This window comes from Cavia porcellus, unplaced genomic scaffold (genome assembly GCF_034190915.1).
Source record: "Cavia porcellus strain 051 isolate PalLab524CR breed Dunkin Hartley unplaced genomic scaffold, mCavPor4.1 scaffold_2, whole genome shotgun sequence".
NCBI classification, from domain to species: domain Eukaryota; kingdom Metazoa; phylum Chordata; class Mammalia; order Rodentia; family Caviidae; genus Cavia; species Cavia porcellus.
Window position 1 is genome coordinate 44,927,173 of NW_026947485.1, and position 16,183 is coordinate 44,943,355.

A 16,183-nucleotide genomic window follows, 5' to 3' on the forward strand; every position below is an offset into this window, starting at 1 on the left:
GAGGACAGCCCTCCTATCCCGCATGGCAACCCCACCTTCCCTGGGAGCTGTGCATGAGAAAAGCCCACGGGTAGTGAGTGGGGTCGAGGCAGCTGGAACAGCCGCAGGTGGGCGCTCCCTCCCCTATCCCCTTGGCGGCTCTTAGCCTTTGCAAACTGCGCGCCGAGGCACCCACCACCCTGGCCGGCGCGCGCACGCGCAGTCGGCGCCCCGCGCCCGCTCCTCAACATTCCGTTCCACGTGTTGCTAGTGGCAGGCTCCACAGGTTCCCCACCTGCGCCCGGGCGCTCGGGCCGCGCCGCCTCGCCGGGCGGGCTCTGGGAGACTCGGGCTGGCGCGGGAGGAGCCGGCCGAGCGCTCCCCGAGGCGCCAGGCGCCCCCCAGCGCTAACCCCGCCTATTCCATCCCGCTCCCCCTCCCCGCGGCTCCGGCTCCCGCCCGCCCCCTGCGCCCTGGAGGTAGGAAACACTCCTGGCTCCAACTCGACGTGTCCGGAAAGCCCTGGCCACTTTCCCTTTCGTTCTGCGGCCGCTGCCCTCCAGCCTGCGGCGTCCTCGGACCCACGGGTGCAGCCGCCGGGGGCTGAGGCGCCTGAGGGCCCCCGCGCACCATGCTGGACCCGTCTTCCAGCGAAGAGGAGTCGGACGAGGGGCTGGAAGAGGAGAGCCGCGATGTGCTGGTGGCGGCCGGCGGCGCCCAGCGAGCGTCCCCGGCCGCGGCTCGGGAAGGACGGCGGGACGCGCCGGGGCGCTCGGGCGGCAGCGGCGGAGCCGCCAGACCTGGGAGCCCGAGCCCCTCGGGGCTCAGCGAGGGGCGAGAGGAGCCCGAGCGGCAGCTGGACGAGGAGCAGGAACGCAGGATCCGCCTGCAGCTCTACGTCTTCGTCGTGCGGTGCATCGCGTACCCCTTCAACGCCAAGCAGCCCACGGACATGGCCCGCAGGCAGCAGAAGGTGAGTGGCGGGACTAGGCGCCTCCTGCAGCCGCTTCTCCCCGCAGTTTTCTCCCGGGAGAGCTCAGAGGCACCTGCGGGCTGTTCTGCCGTGAAACGCAGGGCACTGTAATTTGAGTAGTCTTTGGTGGTCTGGCAATGTTTTTTGGGGGAGTGGGCAGCATGATGCTTTTGCCTTTTTGTGGCGCTGTTATCTTCTCCCCTGTCCGGTTCCTACAGGAGCTGTCAGCTTTACCTTCCCAGAGACCCAGACAAGCACAGAGCTAGCCCTGCAGGCGTAGTTCCAACTGGTCAGGTTCAGCCATGACCAAATTACAATGCAACTCCTATCAACTTTAATTTTCAGCAGCAGGAATGCGTACCTGTCCACCTAACCCTGGCTCTGGGCTGGCTTTGATGTGGGTCAGTGTGAAACAGATGGAGCTTGAACACTTTCTTCTGTTGAGTAAAGAGAGTGCTTCACTGGGGCAAAGGGACAGATATTTTCCTTGGTGAATAAAAAATGAATCTAAACTCAAAGTTTCCTATTTTGTCATACAACCAGGACATCAAATGTAAACACTGAAGAAGGTGTGCAGTTTTGTAAAGTGGCCATGGGTAAGTAATTCCTGGACTGGATAGGCCTGAGGAAGGCTAATATTGATGGAAAACAAAGAATTGGTGCAAAGGCTTTGTTTTTGGCTCTTTTCCCAAGAGATAAGGAGTTTGTGTCAGATGAAATCCCTCCCAACTCTAGTTTTAAAACAAGACCCCAGTGTTTGTATGTTCTGTAGCAGACAAAGATAAGGACTGACGTTGTCCTAACTGGAGAAATGTCTACAATACATATTGTCTAGAAAATCTTTAATAGAATGGTGAACCTTGAAGATTCTGTGGAAATCTGTAACAGTCCTTTCTGTTTGTGCTAACAGTTAGAGATCCAGCTAGACTGTAGTTTGCTCAAGGTCTAACTAGAAGAATGGTCATTTAGTACTTTTCTGAAATAGTAACTTCAGCATCTCTGAAGCATCTCTTTCACAACTTTGAAGATTTTTCTGAAGTGACTTTTGAATGTAGCTGTAGCTCAAAATAAATAGTCTCTCTACGCCTTTCTAGCACATTGCTATTTCCTCCCCAAACCCTCCTACCCTATTGTTCACATTTTACTTTTTATTGAGGTGTGATATGTGGAAAGCTACATATGTACATGTATCGCACAACTCATTAAATTTGGGGATAAGTACACATGTGTAAGACTATACTTAACATTGTATTATACACTTAAATTTTTCTGAGAGAATGCATCTTATGTTAGGGGTTCTTCCCAACTTTTGAAAAACAGGCACAAAGTGAGCAGCTATTTTGGATTTGTTTAATTTCTTGGACTCCTTAGTATTCCCACATAGCTGAAGGCTAATCACACAGATCTTAATGTAATCTAATCCTCAAGGAAGTTCAGAGTCATAGAAAGTTAGAGCTGCTAGACTGACAAGCTCATTTCAGAATCTTCATGTTGAGGAGAAAGGTAAGTCAGAGTAGCATTTTTTGGCACCATAGCACTTGGCATGATGATTAGACTATTTGTCAGGTCAGGGTTGAACTTGCCATGGCAGTGGTGGCAAACCTATTGCATGCACACAGTAGTGGGCTATTCATTGTCACTGAAAGCTCTGAAAGGTTCACCATCACTGCCTTAGGGTGTTTTCGTGAGCCTAATCTTTTACTCTTTGATGATACCTTAAGTTCTTATCTGTTGCTTGTACTGAGTCTTTTCCTAGGCAGTCACCTGTTGAATCTTCTCAACTCTATAGGTCAAGCAATTTTGAATTTCAGTAGTCATTCTTAAACTTTTCAGGTCTGTTTTGTGGTATAATTTTATACCAAGTATATGAATATCATCCAGTCTCACCTTTCCTATTACACTTAAGCTTATTTTTAGTCTGTCAGCATGAAAAAATAAAGTTTGGTGAAATTAAGAGGCTTTTTATATTTGCAGTATTATCCTTGACACTGGTTTTGCAAAAAATCATTTACTAGTAGATAATTTATACTGTGAATACTTGCTGAATTTTGTTAACAGAGACTGTCTTGGTTGTTCAAATAGTGTGGCTCCGACTCCTTCTTAAATAGAATGTTTGTCTCTCCGGAAATTATTTGAATTGGCAAGTAGGTGTATTCACAGTACTGCTGAGGGGACTACTGATACAACTCTAAAAATAATCCCAAACTTTAAAAAAGAAGCAAAACATTACATGTCATTAAAAATATTTAGAGTGCTTATAAATTTTGTTTTTTAACTACTGAGATCATCAAGCACAATGAAATAAACTTTTATTAACTAATATTATTAGAAGGGAAGCCCTTATAATAACCTTAGTATTTCTTGTTTAAAACTTACTCAGAAAGGCCCTTTATATTTTTTCTTTTTAAAATACAAGCTGCTTGCTAAAGGGAGCTGAAGCAATTCTTGGCAGCCAAGTTTTCCTCCTAGGACAAAATGATACGGAATTTAACTATGTTCATGTGAATTTGATGTGCAAGCCAACAATTAATGCCAAAAACTTACTTTAAATCTTGAATTATACAGTTGGGTTACATAAAAGAAGTAACAGGATAATTGCAAAATCACTAATCCATTGTATATTTTTATTCTGTATCTTCAAGAAGTCAGACATTCATTTAAAAGATTTAATAGCTTAAATTGTTGTCATTGAAATGCATATTCCTGCTTACTACTCCCAACTTTGAGAATTTAGAGATTCAGAAATTCAGATCTGAAGGAGTCCTCATTTTATAAATGGAGAAAATTAATCACAGAGATAAGTGTTTTACCCTGAAGGCCAGACCTCAGGTTTGTCGGCCATCAAAGCCTTTTCACTATTAAGGGCCAGTCTTTAAGAGCCACAATGGAGCTGCAGGAGTTTTTTTTTTTTTTTTTTTTCCACTTGGCTAAAATGGTCTACAAAAATAACAGGTGTCCATGGACTATTTGAAGAAGCTTAATAGCATTAAGCAACAGTTAATTAAAATCTGTGTTCTTTTGCTTTTTGCTAGATATTTCTACTCAAGGATAGCAGTGATCAGTTTATGCTAGTCGAGGCCTCTGATTGACTCTTAGTGGCTTTACAGAAAATCTGGGAGGTGAATGGCCTAGACTCTGTGATGGAGCACCCACCGTCTGAGTAAATGTTTCCAGGCCTGTGTATGATAGGAGCATGAAGTCACAAATATCATCACAGAATGGCTTCAGTGGTGACTTGTACTTGGGTCTCAGATGCTCCTTTCTTTCTTACCTTTGCACCATCACAATGCTAACAACAGTTACAGAGTCTGGATGACTAATTCAGCCATGGTGAAACTTTTAGAGGCTACGAGAATAACAAATACCCATTGTGACACACATGCCATAGGTTCCCCATCACTGGGCATTCAAAGTGAGATCAGTGTAGAGTCTAGAAAAATAATAAATGATCAGGCAGCTATTGCAGAATGGCAAATGCTGAAAACCTAAAGGAAAAGCAGCAAGTCCTTGGTGGTTAGAAGGCAGTGCGATTGGGGGTCAGGGATTTTGCTTAATTGCATAGGGCCTGCCTGGCAAGTCCGAGGTCCTGAGTTTGATTCCCAGTAATCCCCGACCCCCAAAAGAAGGTAATGTGATTATGAAAAGCATAATGGGTAACAGAAAAGGTTAAGTATATTTACTCATAAAGTGTGTTTACAGACTACAGATGTAAATTTATAACTATTTACAGTATGAATTACTTAAAATGCTGATTGTTTGGGTTAACCAAGATGATGTAGGTTTGTAGTCAGTGATTTCTCTGCTTATAGTTTATTTTTATTTAGTAAAATTCAGATTTGAAAACTAGTTAACTATTAATTTTTTAAACTAGAAATAGTGAAGAGGGAATTAAGAAAGGTTAAAACTTTAACCTTTAATAACTTTCCATATAAATCATATACTTGTATTCTTTGCATTTTTGTGTATGCTGCCATTTGCAATTATACTTAATATGCCTTGTTAAATAAACCTTTTTATATAATGAATTCCATCACTTTGCAGATTTTCTTCAGTAATGTTGAGTTGGAGACATATATACCAATGATGCCGTAAAACTGCAGTAATTTCTTAGGTAAAATTCATCTGTAGGACAGTGTTGTGGGGAGAGTAGTAGGTTAAATAATATGTATGTGGTTTTTGCTCCCAACTCTCATTTGAGTATGATAGTACAGGTTTAGCATCACTGACCTAAAAAATTGGAATCCTAAATGCCCCCAAATCTGATACTTTTTGAGAGCTGACAAGTAGAAAATTTCACACTATTTCATCTGACCACTCATATTTAACAACAGGCATACCTAAAATACTGTGTAAAATTACCTTCAGCCTATGTGTATAAATGAATATGCAATTTAGACTTACGTCCCATTCCAAAATATGAAGCCATTAAAACAAAACAAAACAACAAAATTCCCCAAATCCTGAAAGACTCCTGGTCTCAAGCAGTTCACAAAAGGGATACTTAGTCTGTACAATAAAGTGACCACTTTTGTCTCACTTTAAAATGGTATTTTTAAATCTCTGACTGTGTAGGTGACCCCCAAGTTCAGAGAAAGAACCAGCTTTATAACAGCTATAGATTCGTGAAAGCAGAAGTTGTCCTCCCTTTGGGATTTAAGACAAATGTGGCCAGATGCTGTATATTCTTAGCATAATATATGACATCTTAGAACTCAGTAAATTTTTGTTGGATATAACATGAGTCTCAGAGTTAGTTCATATCTCAAAGATTTACTGAAGTATAGGTTGAAGGAAATATAAAGGCAAAGTGAAAAGGTCTTCTACTCCTGTGGAAACCAGTGTTTCTAAACATGGATTGAGACCTCTTTCTAAAGAAAGTTATAAAAATGGTCACACCTAGTATCTGTAGGTATAGAATAGACTTCAAAGAAGCCTTCCTAGTGCCACTATCAAACTCTAGACATCCTGAGATGACAGCATTTAATTTAGAGGAAAGTATTGTACTGATGGAACTAAAATGAATTAAGTGATACTGGTCTTCCCTGCTTTTATCAAAAATGAAATCAGCTATTTTGATATCACAACTACTTACAAGATGAAATAAAATATTTTACAGTTTTCCCTCTTCTGTTTGATTTTGTTTCTTAATGGAAATAGCTCCATTTACTTGTGCTCTCATAACAGTTTGTAAGGTCATACACTCTGAAAACAAAATCAAGAAAGCTGCCTGCTAGGTTATGGAATATCAGACTTTCAAAAGGAAAAACGCTGCCAGTTATCGTTCTTTATAAGGCAAACCACTTTTCAGTTATTGTGCTACTTTATTCAGGTTTAACTTGAGACTTTTTTGAGGGGAGATGTGGAATGTGACTCATGATTTTACTGTTTCAGTCTTAGGCAAGGAAAGACCTAATATTATAAGTAATAGGAACTATCAATGAGGCTCCATTCTCCACCATTTGAGGAGTATTCAAGCACCAAGCTGGGAAATTGTTGCCCCAAATCTGTAACATTTCATTTATTTAGTGTATTTAGTTTCAGTGGATTTAGTTACTTGATCTTTTTATTATTTCTTAGGAAAAATCTGATTCTTATCGTTGACTGCACATTAGGATCTCCTGGGGAAATTTTAAACATTCCATTATCCACGTTATACTCTCAACTAATTAAATCAATCTCTGAGGTTGTAGTCTCAAAGCTTCCCAGGTGATTTCAACGTGCAGCCAAGGTTGAGAACCACTGTTCTAAAGACAAGCTATAGAAAACAGCTTGTTTTCACAAGCTGAGTCAGGTGATAGTCCTGTACAGGATTTGCAAAGATGAGTGAGACTCCTGGTCTATTAGTTAGTAAATGTATATTCCACAACAAGGAAAGGCAATCAGAATAGTCTAAGCAAGAAGCAAAAGAATATACCTAAATAATATAAAAAATCCTTTGAGTCAATACAGTGGGAGGCTAGGGTGTATTTATTTAAACTTTTATAGGATTTTTAATTAGATAATATTCTGAAGGCTATTCAGTTGCATTAGCAGTTATAATTTATTTGTTGTAGAACCGCAGATACATCACTACATTAGCAACAACAGAAAATAAATATTGGACCTGACAGTGTAAGCCTGAATGTTATCTTCCATCTCACACTAAACAGGGAAGGAGACCAGGAGGATCTCAGAGTTGGAGCCTACACTGAGTAATACCTAACTGTACAGTCAGTTCACAGAGGTCCCCAAGACTTTTACTGGGCGGTGTTGCCTCTTTGTATGTCGATTTTCAAGAAGTTAGCTTAAAAGATATTCTTAAGTAGTTTGTCTTATTAACTAGTATCATTAATACTACTTCAAGAAAGATTTATCTAAGAGCGTCTTGGTATTTTTCTGCCATCTCCAAGATTCTAGTACTCTTTCAGTGGGACAATAAAGAAGATCCTCTGGAGCTCCCTACCTTAGAAAGCATCATGTTATCTTCTTTGTTTCTAGAAATTTTATTACATCATTGTATGGCTTGACTATTTTCATTTTATAACATTAGTGTGGCGATGAATTTTTATAATGGAAATGTTATTGGGCCAAAGGGTCTGAATGATTTAAAGGCTATCTTCACCAACATAATAACTGAGATGATATTTAATTTACTTCTTTCTGATTGGTTGTAAGGATGAACTCGAATGTCTGTGGTCTAATATCCTTTTTTCATTATTTTCTATCTAGGCTTTAGCATTGCTTAGTAATTGATAATATATTAAGGCTAGTGTTCCTTTGTTGAGGATGTTTCTTAGTCTGCTTTTCATTTTACATTTAGGCATATTTCAGTTGCTCTTTTACTGAGTTTCTTACTTTAGATAACAGTTATTCATTTTGAAAAAAATTAGGGTGAGGGGTTGAACTGAAAATTTCCCCCAAACAGCTAAGCAGCTGTTGCAGCTTTAATGTTGATTATTATTTCTGTTACTAAGCTTTATGAGTAGATATATTATTTTGTTTGTTAATTATTTGGTCAAATTATTGAGCCCCTACTATGTGGATTTTATTCTGTCTAGTGTTTTGAGGATACTGTAGAGAATAAAAGAGATAAAATCATCTTGTGGGCTGATGGTCAATCTAAATGAATTAATCTTTTTTCCGCTTGACAGTACTATGTAATTTTAATTTATAATAATTGTATATTTTACATTATGATATGGTTACTTCCCTTTTTGTGTCAAAACTTCCTTTCATCATTTGTCCCTCCTTCCTTTTAAAAACACTGTATCAAATACAGGATATTTTGTGGGCTTCTTTCCAAATACTCATTCACTATGTGAATATATTCCATTTTGTGGGATTCTGGATTCTTCATTTGTCAAATAGTGATAGCAATCTTGAAAAATTCTTATGATGACTAAATGAGATATGTACATAGTGCCTACTACATATATATATTCCAGTTTAAATTGTGTCATCTTTCATTGTCAGTTTAATGAGAGAAACAAATTTTTTATTCTATTCAGTTTTCTAGGAGCACAGCACATCTCTACATCATGTCTCTGAGCCTTGTTTTGCAGTATTTTATAAAGTTTTTCAATGTTTTATAGTTTTTATTACATAGGTTTCTTGTATTTATAATCAGTGTTATTTTATGTTTCATGTTCTTATTGTGGCTTTTTTCTATAATCTAATTATGGTTAAATGAGATACTCTAACTTTTTATGTTATAACTAGTCATATTGGTTATGCATGTTGGCACACAATTTAATGTTTAGTATTGTTTTTCTAGTTTTTCTAGGTAGTTGGTTGAATGATGCGCCGAGAGAGGTGGCTTTGGTCTGGTCTTCTACACCACTGTTCTACATATTCCTGGATTCTTTAGAGTGCACTTGTCGCCATCACTCTTTGCTTGACATTGGCTTTAGTAGAGAATGCTTTTGGTACTTTTCAAGTTAACTGGTTAGAATTTTAGAATGGATATTCCCCGTTTATGTATTTGTCTTTTTATATTTTATTATATTAACATGATAAAAAACATCAAGAATGGTGTTAAATTTTACACTTTCTTTTCTCATTTACCTGTAGAAGTGGTTGATTGCTTTGCTTTGTTTCATTTTGTCAGCTTGCTAGATTTCCTAGTATTAAGATATGTTTGTGTACTTAGGGTAATTTCTACCTGATTATGACTTTTTATATATCTTTGATTTCAGGTTTCCTATAGTTAAAAAACTTCTACATTGAGATTAATAAGAGAATAGTCTATCAGTTATTTTCTGGGTTGAACTGTTATTGCAAATGTTAGAAGAATAATGCTAAAGAAGATACATTTTTACTTTTGTCTGTGTTCTAGAATAGTTATTTTTGTCATTTTTATGTGGAAAGTATCTGATACTTGGATTTTTGAAAGCATTATTACATTCAAAACCTATTTAAATTTTTTATATAGCCTACTGATATTTTTACCTGGAATAAGAAAGAATTCTCATCGCATGATTTCAGAATATTGATTATTTGTAGATTTTCAGGTATGTTAGCATAAAAAACTATTCACTTATTTATTCAGTAGCTTTTACATTGGTTCTAAATTTTAGTTTAGATTTTAACCTCCTACTACAAAATAAAATTTCATTGGATTTGCCAATTATGTTTTTACAAAAATACTTGTTGAATGTGTACGTTGTACTGTTTTATACATAGCGAATGGTTTTCTGAGCTTTGTTCTTGTTTTACTTTTTTTCTCTGTTTTGTTTTTAGGAGGCGAGAGAAGGGGAAATACAGTGATTCTTTTTTCTGGCTTCTTGGTTAGGATGCTTAGTTGTCTGTTTTGTACTATAATAATGAAAATACACAAAGCTATGAATTTGCCAATAAGTACAGCATGGCATCAATCACTTTTCTACACCATAAAACTTGTTCTTAGTTAATTTTTAAACCTTATCTCATATTTTCTTTTTTCCCTTGAACCAGATAGTTAATTAGAAGAATAGTTAAAAATTTCATCTGCTGAAAGATATTTATTTGCTTTTTAGTAGATTTCTAATTTTATGTTGACAGAGAATGTTGTTTACTGAATTATTCTTGGCATTTTAGTATGTAATTAACTTTAAGTCCACCATCACAAATCAGCATATAATCTGTTTTTAGGATTCAAAAATTGCTATATATCTAATAATAGCTTTGTTATAGTAATTATTCTTATCTTCTTTGTCACTAACTAAATAATCCTACATATTAATATAGCTCACATTTCTGGCTGTATTTAATTCATAAATTTTGATGCTAGATTCTTAGTAGTGTACAGTCATAAGTATATACTTATAGTTAGTGAAAAGCAACTCTCTTGGACCCATTTAATGTGTATATTGGACAAAAATTCTACTTTTGTTCAAACTTAATACTGAAATGACTTTCTTGAAGTGGTGTATCAGACATTCATAGTATCCTTAATATATATATATATATATATATTAAGGATACTATGAATGTATATATATATATACTCGTGTGTGTGTGTATCAGATACACATGTATTTATATGCCTATATGTGTTTACAGACAAGAGTCTTGGATTATTTTGCATTAAATAGTTATAAGATGTGATAAGAAAATACAGTAAATATTAATGTGAGTACTTTTCTAATGGAAAGGCAGGTGTCTTCAGTATGAGAAACAGCATGTTGAATCTTAGTAATGTATGTTTTGAAGTATACTGAAAATCATAGTTATGAGCAATGTATTTCAGTGCACTCGCACAGTTGTCTGATTGTTTTGGTTCAGATTGCAGGTTTTTATGAAATATCATCACAGGAGATGAAACTCGGGTCTGTGTTTATGATTCGGAGTGCACGTTTTAGGGTTCTCAACAGAAATTATCCAATAGGTCTCCTGTGAAACCAGTGCTTTGGTTAACATCCAAAATCAAGGTGAAAGTGATTGTGTTTTTTGACCTTGACTGAATTCTGCCCGTGAAGTTTGTATACATAAACCCAGTGAGAAACACTGAATGTTATTATTTACGAGGATGACTTAAGAAATAGCTTCATCCTTCATCAGGGCTCTGCTCCATGTCATACATCACTTCTGGTGCAGCAGTTTCACCCAGGACCATTACAGCATATCCTTATCCACCTTAATCACTGAACTTTGGTACCTTGTAACCTGTGGTTCTTTCCCACAGACAAAATGACCAGGAAGGTAAACATTCTGAATAAATTCAGAACGTCTAGCCAGCAATGATAGCACAACTGAAGACATTCAGGGGAGGACTTCCAGAACTTCAGAAAGTGATGAGGATGGTGGGATTGCTTACAGCAAGGGGGAGTATTTTGACAGGGATTAATGGCAATATGTCTTAATGTAATAACTAAAAATAATTAAATATTCACTGTACTTTTCAATTAATGCTTCCTGTTATACAATAATTCTTATCTGGTCATTGATAAGACAGAAGCATTTTGTTAGTTGTTACAGATGTAACAACTTATTGATTTCCATTTTGCTTACTGTTTTCTATCTCATTTGGGTTTTATTTTATGCCTTTTGCTATATAGACTTGCTCTTTTTTGTCTGTCTTCTGATGTTTATGAAGTGTCAGGTAGGGTGTATGTGTTTTACATTTTCTGAAGATCATTCTCATACAGGACTTGGCTTCCTGGATTGCACAGTATTTCAATTCTCTCATCCCAAGGCCAGTAACAGTGACACAACACAAATCTCTTCCTGATTCATAGTTATGATTACTCTTTTGATTACAAGGGTAAAGCACATGCATTTTAAGGGGCTGCTTCTCTAATTTTGTTTAAAAGTTACACGGTTGGTATTTTTAGAAATTGGGTTATAGTTTTATCTTTAGTTTGTGGTGGTGTTGTCCTTATTTAAGTATGCACATTTCTGGATGTGCATTAAATTTTTAGTTGGGAGATAGGAAAAAAGAAATTCTGTTACTGTGAATCCTGCATTTTTACTATTTGAAATTTAGGGAAATATATTCCAAATTTTATCTAAAGAGATGAGCCTTAATTTAGTTTTCCACAAAAATACTTCAAACTCAAAATACTGTGATAGCTAAAAAGCTTTTAAAAGTGGAGACTATATCAGAAAGAATTCTGCATTGTAACAAGACAGCTCTCCTTCATATGTGAAATGCTTGTTTTCTTAAATGAATTGTATGTTTCTCTGAGCAGTAGTAATCAGGGAGATAAACCCTATTCTTGTTCTATCATCCCTACTTCTACTAGATCCAATCTACTTTTAGATGTTTTATATAATGAACACTTATTTAAAGCTTCCTCTGAAGAAATAAAGCTTCCTGTTGATTTTAATAACGGTTACTGGACAGTGTACCTATGAAGTGATAGTCCAATATGTCCAAATAATTATGAAAAATTAAAATTATGTAATTCAAGTGTATAATACCATAATAATTTCTATAGTTTGATCATGCTATCTTACAATCCTAGACTTGTCACTTTTTTTCTTTCACTTTTATCTCTGTATATAAGAAATAAGCAATGTGGTGATATAGATATACAGTTTTATCCAAACACATATTACTGTAAGTGAAATTTGAGAAGGAAGTTGAGTTTGTGGTCCTCAGAAAAATATAGATAAAAAAGTCAATTGTTTGTTACCATAGGAGAGATACTACTACAAAGATTACTTTTGAGAGTTGTCACATGGATGGTAATTGAAGCTCTGACCTTGAATGAGGTGACCTAAGATAATGTAGCAAGGAGAAGTTTTTAAAGATTTACCTTAAAAAACTAGGATTTGAAACAGGAAAGAAGGCTGAAATGCCAAAGGAAATGGAGAAGAAATAGCTAGATATAAAAGAACTAGGATGGTGTGTGTTACAGAAACTAAGGAAGGAAGCATTTAACAGAAATTGGAGAAAGCAATGTAAGATGAGGTTTGAAAATCTTAATTATATTTAGCAATTGAGAGAAAACACCAACATTGGTGACCCTGGCAGTTCGTTTTAGGTTTGATTTCATGTATCCTAGTTTCTCGTATATTGACGTTGCATGTATTTTGTGTACTGAATTCAGTTTTCCCCTAGTGGAAGAACAGTTTGAGTCTTTACTTGGAAGCTTGCCATCCAACAACAATGCATCAACAGTGTTGCTCTTTGTTTAGACTTTTTTTTTTAAAGGGGAAACTGTAAGTATAATTGTATGTATACCTACTACATGCATATTTGTTATACTTTTGTTTTTTTCACAAAACGAGTGAATATAAGAATAGGTTTCAAATGTGGTACAATTCAGACAAAGATCATATATACTGTCAATAACAAATCTTTGACATTTGTCATACTTATTAAATTTAGTTGTTTTCATTTGTGGATGAAAGAGTAAACTGAAAAACTGCAAATGCTAGAATACTTGCATTAAAAAGTTGGAGAACACTTGGTTATATTTTAGCTCAGTGGTGATGTATTGTTTCCTCCCTCTTTGTTAGAATTTCACATTTTCAGTGTTCTGTGTTGTTAGGGGAAGGCTACTTTTGGAGTGAACAATAGAGATCTGCCACTTGTGCTTTCTAAATTGCTGCTTCCCACCTTAAAATGACCAATACTTGCTTCCTGGGAGTGTTGTGAAGATTATGTTAAACAATTTGTGAAAAATACAGTGCCTGATACAGAGATTTTCAAAAAACGTTTCCTTTACACTTTTCTGTAATACTTTACATTCAGAAAAGTTTTATTTTTAATTTAGTCAAGAAATACCCAGTATTTGAACAACTGTTTTGTGGTAGGCATTTCTTTAGGCACTGGAATAGGAGTATATGTGTGGACAGGACAGCCCCTTGGAAGATGATTTTCTGGTAGAGAAGAGGAATGATTAACAGATACATATGTATACCTTGCTATGAAGAGATGTTATGGGATGTTTTAGCATTAGTAGCTTTTGAGCAGGACTTGAATTATAAGGATTGAGCTACTTGGAGATTGGAGGAGATAATGCTAACTGTCCAGAAGGTTCAGATTTTGGATGAGGATGCTTTTCTTAGAAAAAGCAGTGAAGAGACCCAAGATGGCTCGAGTTGAGTGTATAAGGAAAACTGGGAAAAATGAGCCTGGAGGGAATAGACAGTGGCAATGTGTGGGCTATCATAAAATGCTCGGGATATAAACATAACCAGGAGAACTTTCCGAATAGGTTCAGGAAATAATCTGATTAACGTTCTAGAAAGATCTGTTTGGATGGAGAATCAGTGACACCACTTCATGGATCTTAAGTCTTCCCTCTAGTGGGTAAGAATGGAAGCAGGAAGACTAGTTAGACCTTAACAGTAATTCAGGTTAAGAAGTCATAGAATATAGGCAAAGTGTTTATTCAACGTTATTGAACTAAGTTTGTAAATATATCGTAAGGTAGAGAAAAACTGATATTTTGAGATTAAAATGTGGTTAAGCATAAACTGTTTTATCAAAGTGAATAGATTTACATGGTTAAAAGTCACCCTTGCATACTTTACCACAGAAAATAATGGTCTTCCACACTCTTTTTCATTTTAACTCTTAAATATTTATGTTTTTGATTCCTCTAGAAAAACACATCAAAAATAGAAATGTTACCCATGCTACTTTTTTCAGTCTTTTTAGAGTTTATCCATTACTTTCTCTGTAGAGGGAGAGTGGGGCTTTGGCTCTTTCGCACAGGCATCTGGCTTCGTTTTCCTCCACTTAGCGTATGGTTAATTACACACCTGTTTTCTATTAGTAGACTTTAGCATGCCTTCCACTTCTTGCAAGCAGTACTTTTAGTCAGGAATGTGGCTATTTGACTAAAGGCTACATTTTCTCATCTCCTTTCCCTCTCATTAGTGGTAGAACTAAGGATGATTATTTTTATCGATAGAGCGTGAAGAACCCTGGAGAACACAGCCTGACTTCCTCTTTCCCTCACATGAAAACACTATCAGGTGCCCCGAGATGATGTCTTAATGAGAAATTGTGGGCCCACAGTCCTTCCTTGTGTTTACAGAATTCAGAAGATAATAGAAACTTCTGAGATTTCACTGAGGAGAATGGGAAGTGAGTCTTGTCAGACTAAGAATAAGAATGTGACTTACATGATTACCCTAAAATGTATCTCTAGGACCCCACAATTGTCTCAGCTCCTCTTGCAGCTAAATCTTCCCAGAGGACTAAGTTTAGGTTAGTACAGTATGGCTAAAAGTGACACATAGAAACCTATAGGCCATTGCCTGAAAGGGAAGAACACAGTCCTGGGTCATTTTTCTCACTGGAATGTCTGTGTCTGTGGCAGGCATTAGAAGAGCCATCTAGACAAGTTGATGGACTCTACTGAGTACAACAGAGTGACAAATTAGAGTATAGGATCCTGGCACCTTTGCAAAGGAGCATCACTACCTAGATCAGACTTCTGTGCCACAGAGTAGTGAGCTTCTATTATGTTTAAGCTAGTTTGTATGTAAGTTCAAGTATTTGGGTATTTGTTAAGGTAAGTCTTGGTTATGTCCATATCCTAACTATGGTTGGCTTTGTAATGTAAGTAGTGTACTATCTCTTTATTATCTATTTCTTATAGACATGATGCTCATACTTTTTGGACTGACATTGTTATATGCCAGCCTGAATCATTTTGCCCCTTCCGTCCTTATGAAAATGTTTCCACTCCTATGTAATATATTTGCTGTTCTAGCTTCTTTTGCAGTTACATGTAGCCGTATGATATATTTTGGTACATGAGACAAGAAGCCATCATTGCTGGCATTGATCTTTCCCCAACCCTCTCTTAAGTCTGGAGTCATATCAGTCATGTCTGGAGCCATAGCATAGCAACCATTTTGTGACCAAGAAAAATACTAACAGAATTTCCAAGGTATGGGCTCAGACATACATGAATCTGAAACCATTGCCATGAATACCTGCCTCTAGATTTTTTTCCATTTAAGATATCATATGTTAAATTATTGGTTCTACAAAGTGAAAACTACTTAATAGTGTCAAGGTTTACCATTTTTTATTGCATTAACTTGCAGAATGATTTGATCATATTCCTTTTTATTTGCTTTTTCTTATAGTTTAAATCCTTTTTTCTCTTGCCTCCTTAAATTGTTCTAAATTTTAAATCAGTAGTTCTCAATATGGATAGTAGTACTTGATTCCAGACATTTAAGAAAATTTTAAGGGTATTTTTTGGTTTCCTTTGTGATTGGAGGTTGTTATTATTGTTTAATGGGTAGACTGAAGGATTCTAGAAATTTGAAAAGCATAATGATGATTCATATTCCTCCCAT

At 36.7% G+C, this 16,183-nt stretch overlaps 1 protein-coding gene across 8 annotated transcripts in view; it reads left to right on the top strand.

Moving 5' to 3' along the window:
• Positions 1–473: 473 nt before the first annotated feature.
• Cadps2 (calcium dependent secretion activator 2) overlaps positions 474–16,183 on the top strand; it is a 490,335-nt gene continuing 474,625 nt past the window's right edge. For all 8 annotated transcript variants that reach the window (XM_063241432.1, XM_063241438.1, XM_063241449.1 and 5 more), the window contains exon 1: positions 474–952. In XM_063241432.1, coding sequence (XP_063097502.1) covers positions 611–952 — 342 coding nt within the window. In that variant the 5' untranslated portion in view covers positions 474–610. The remainder of the gene's footprint in view (positions 953–16,183) is intronic.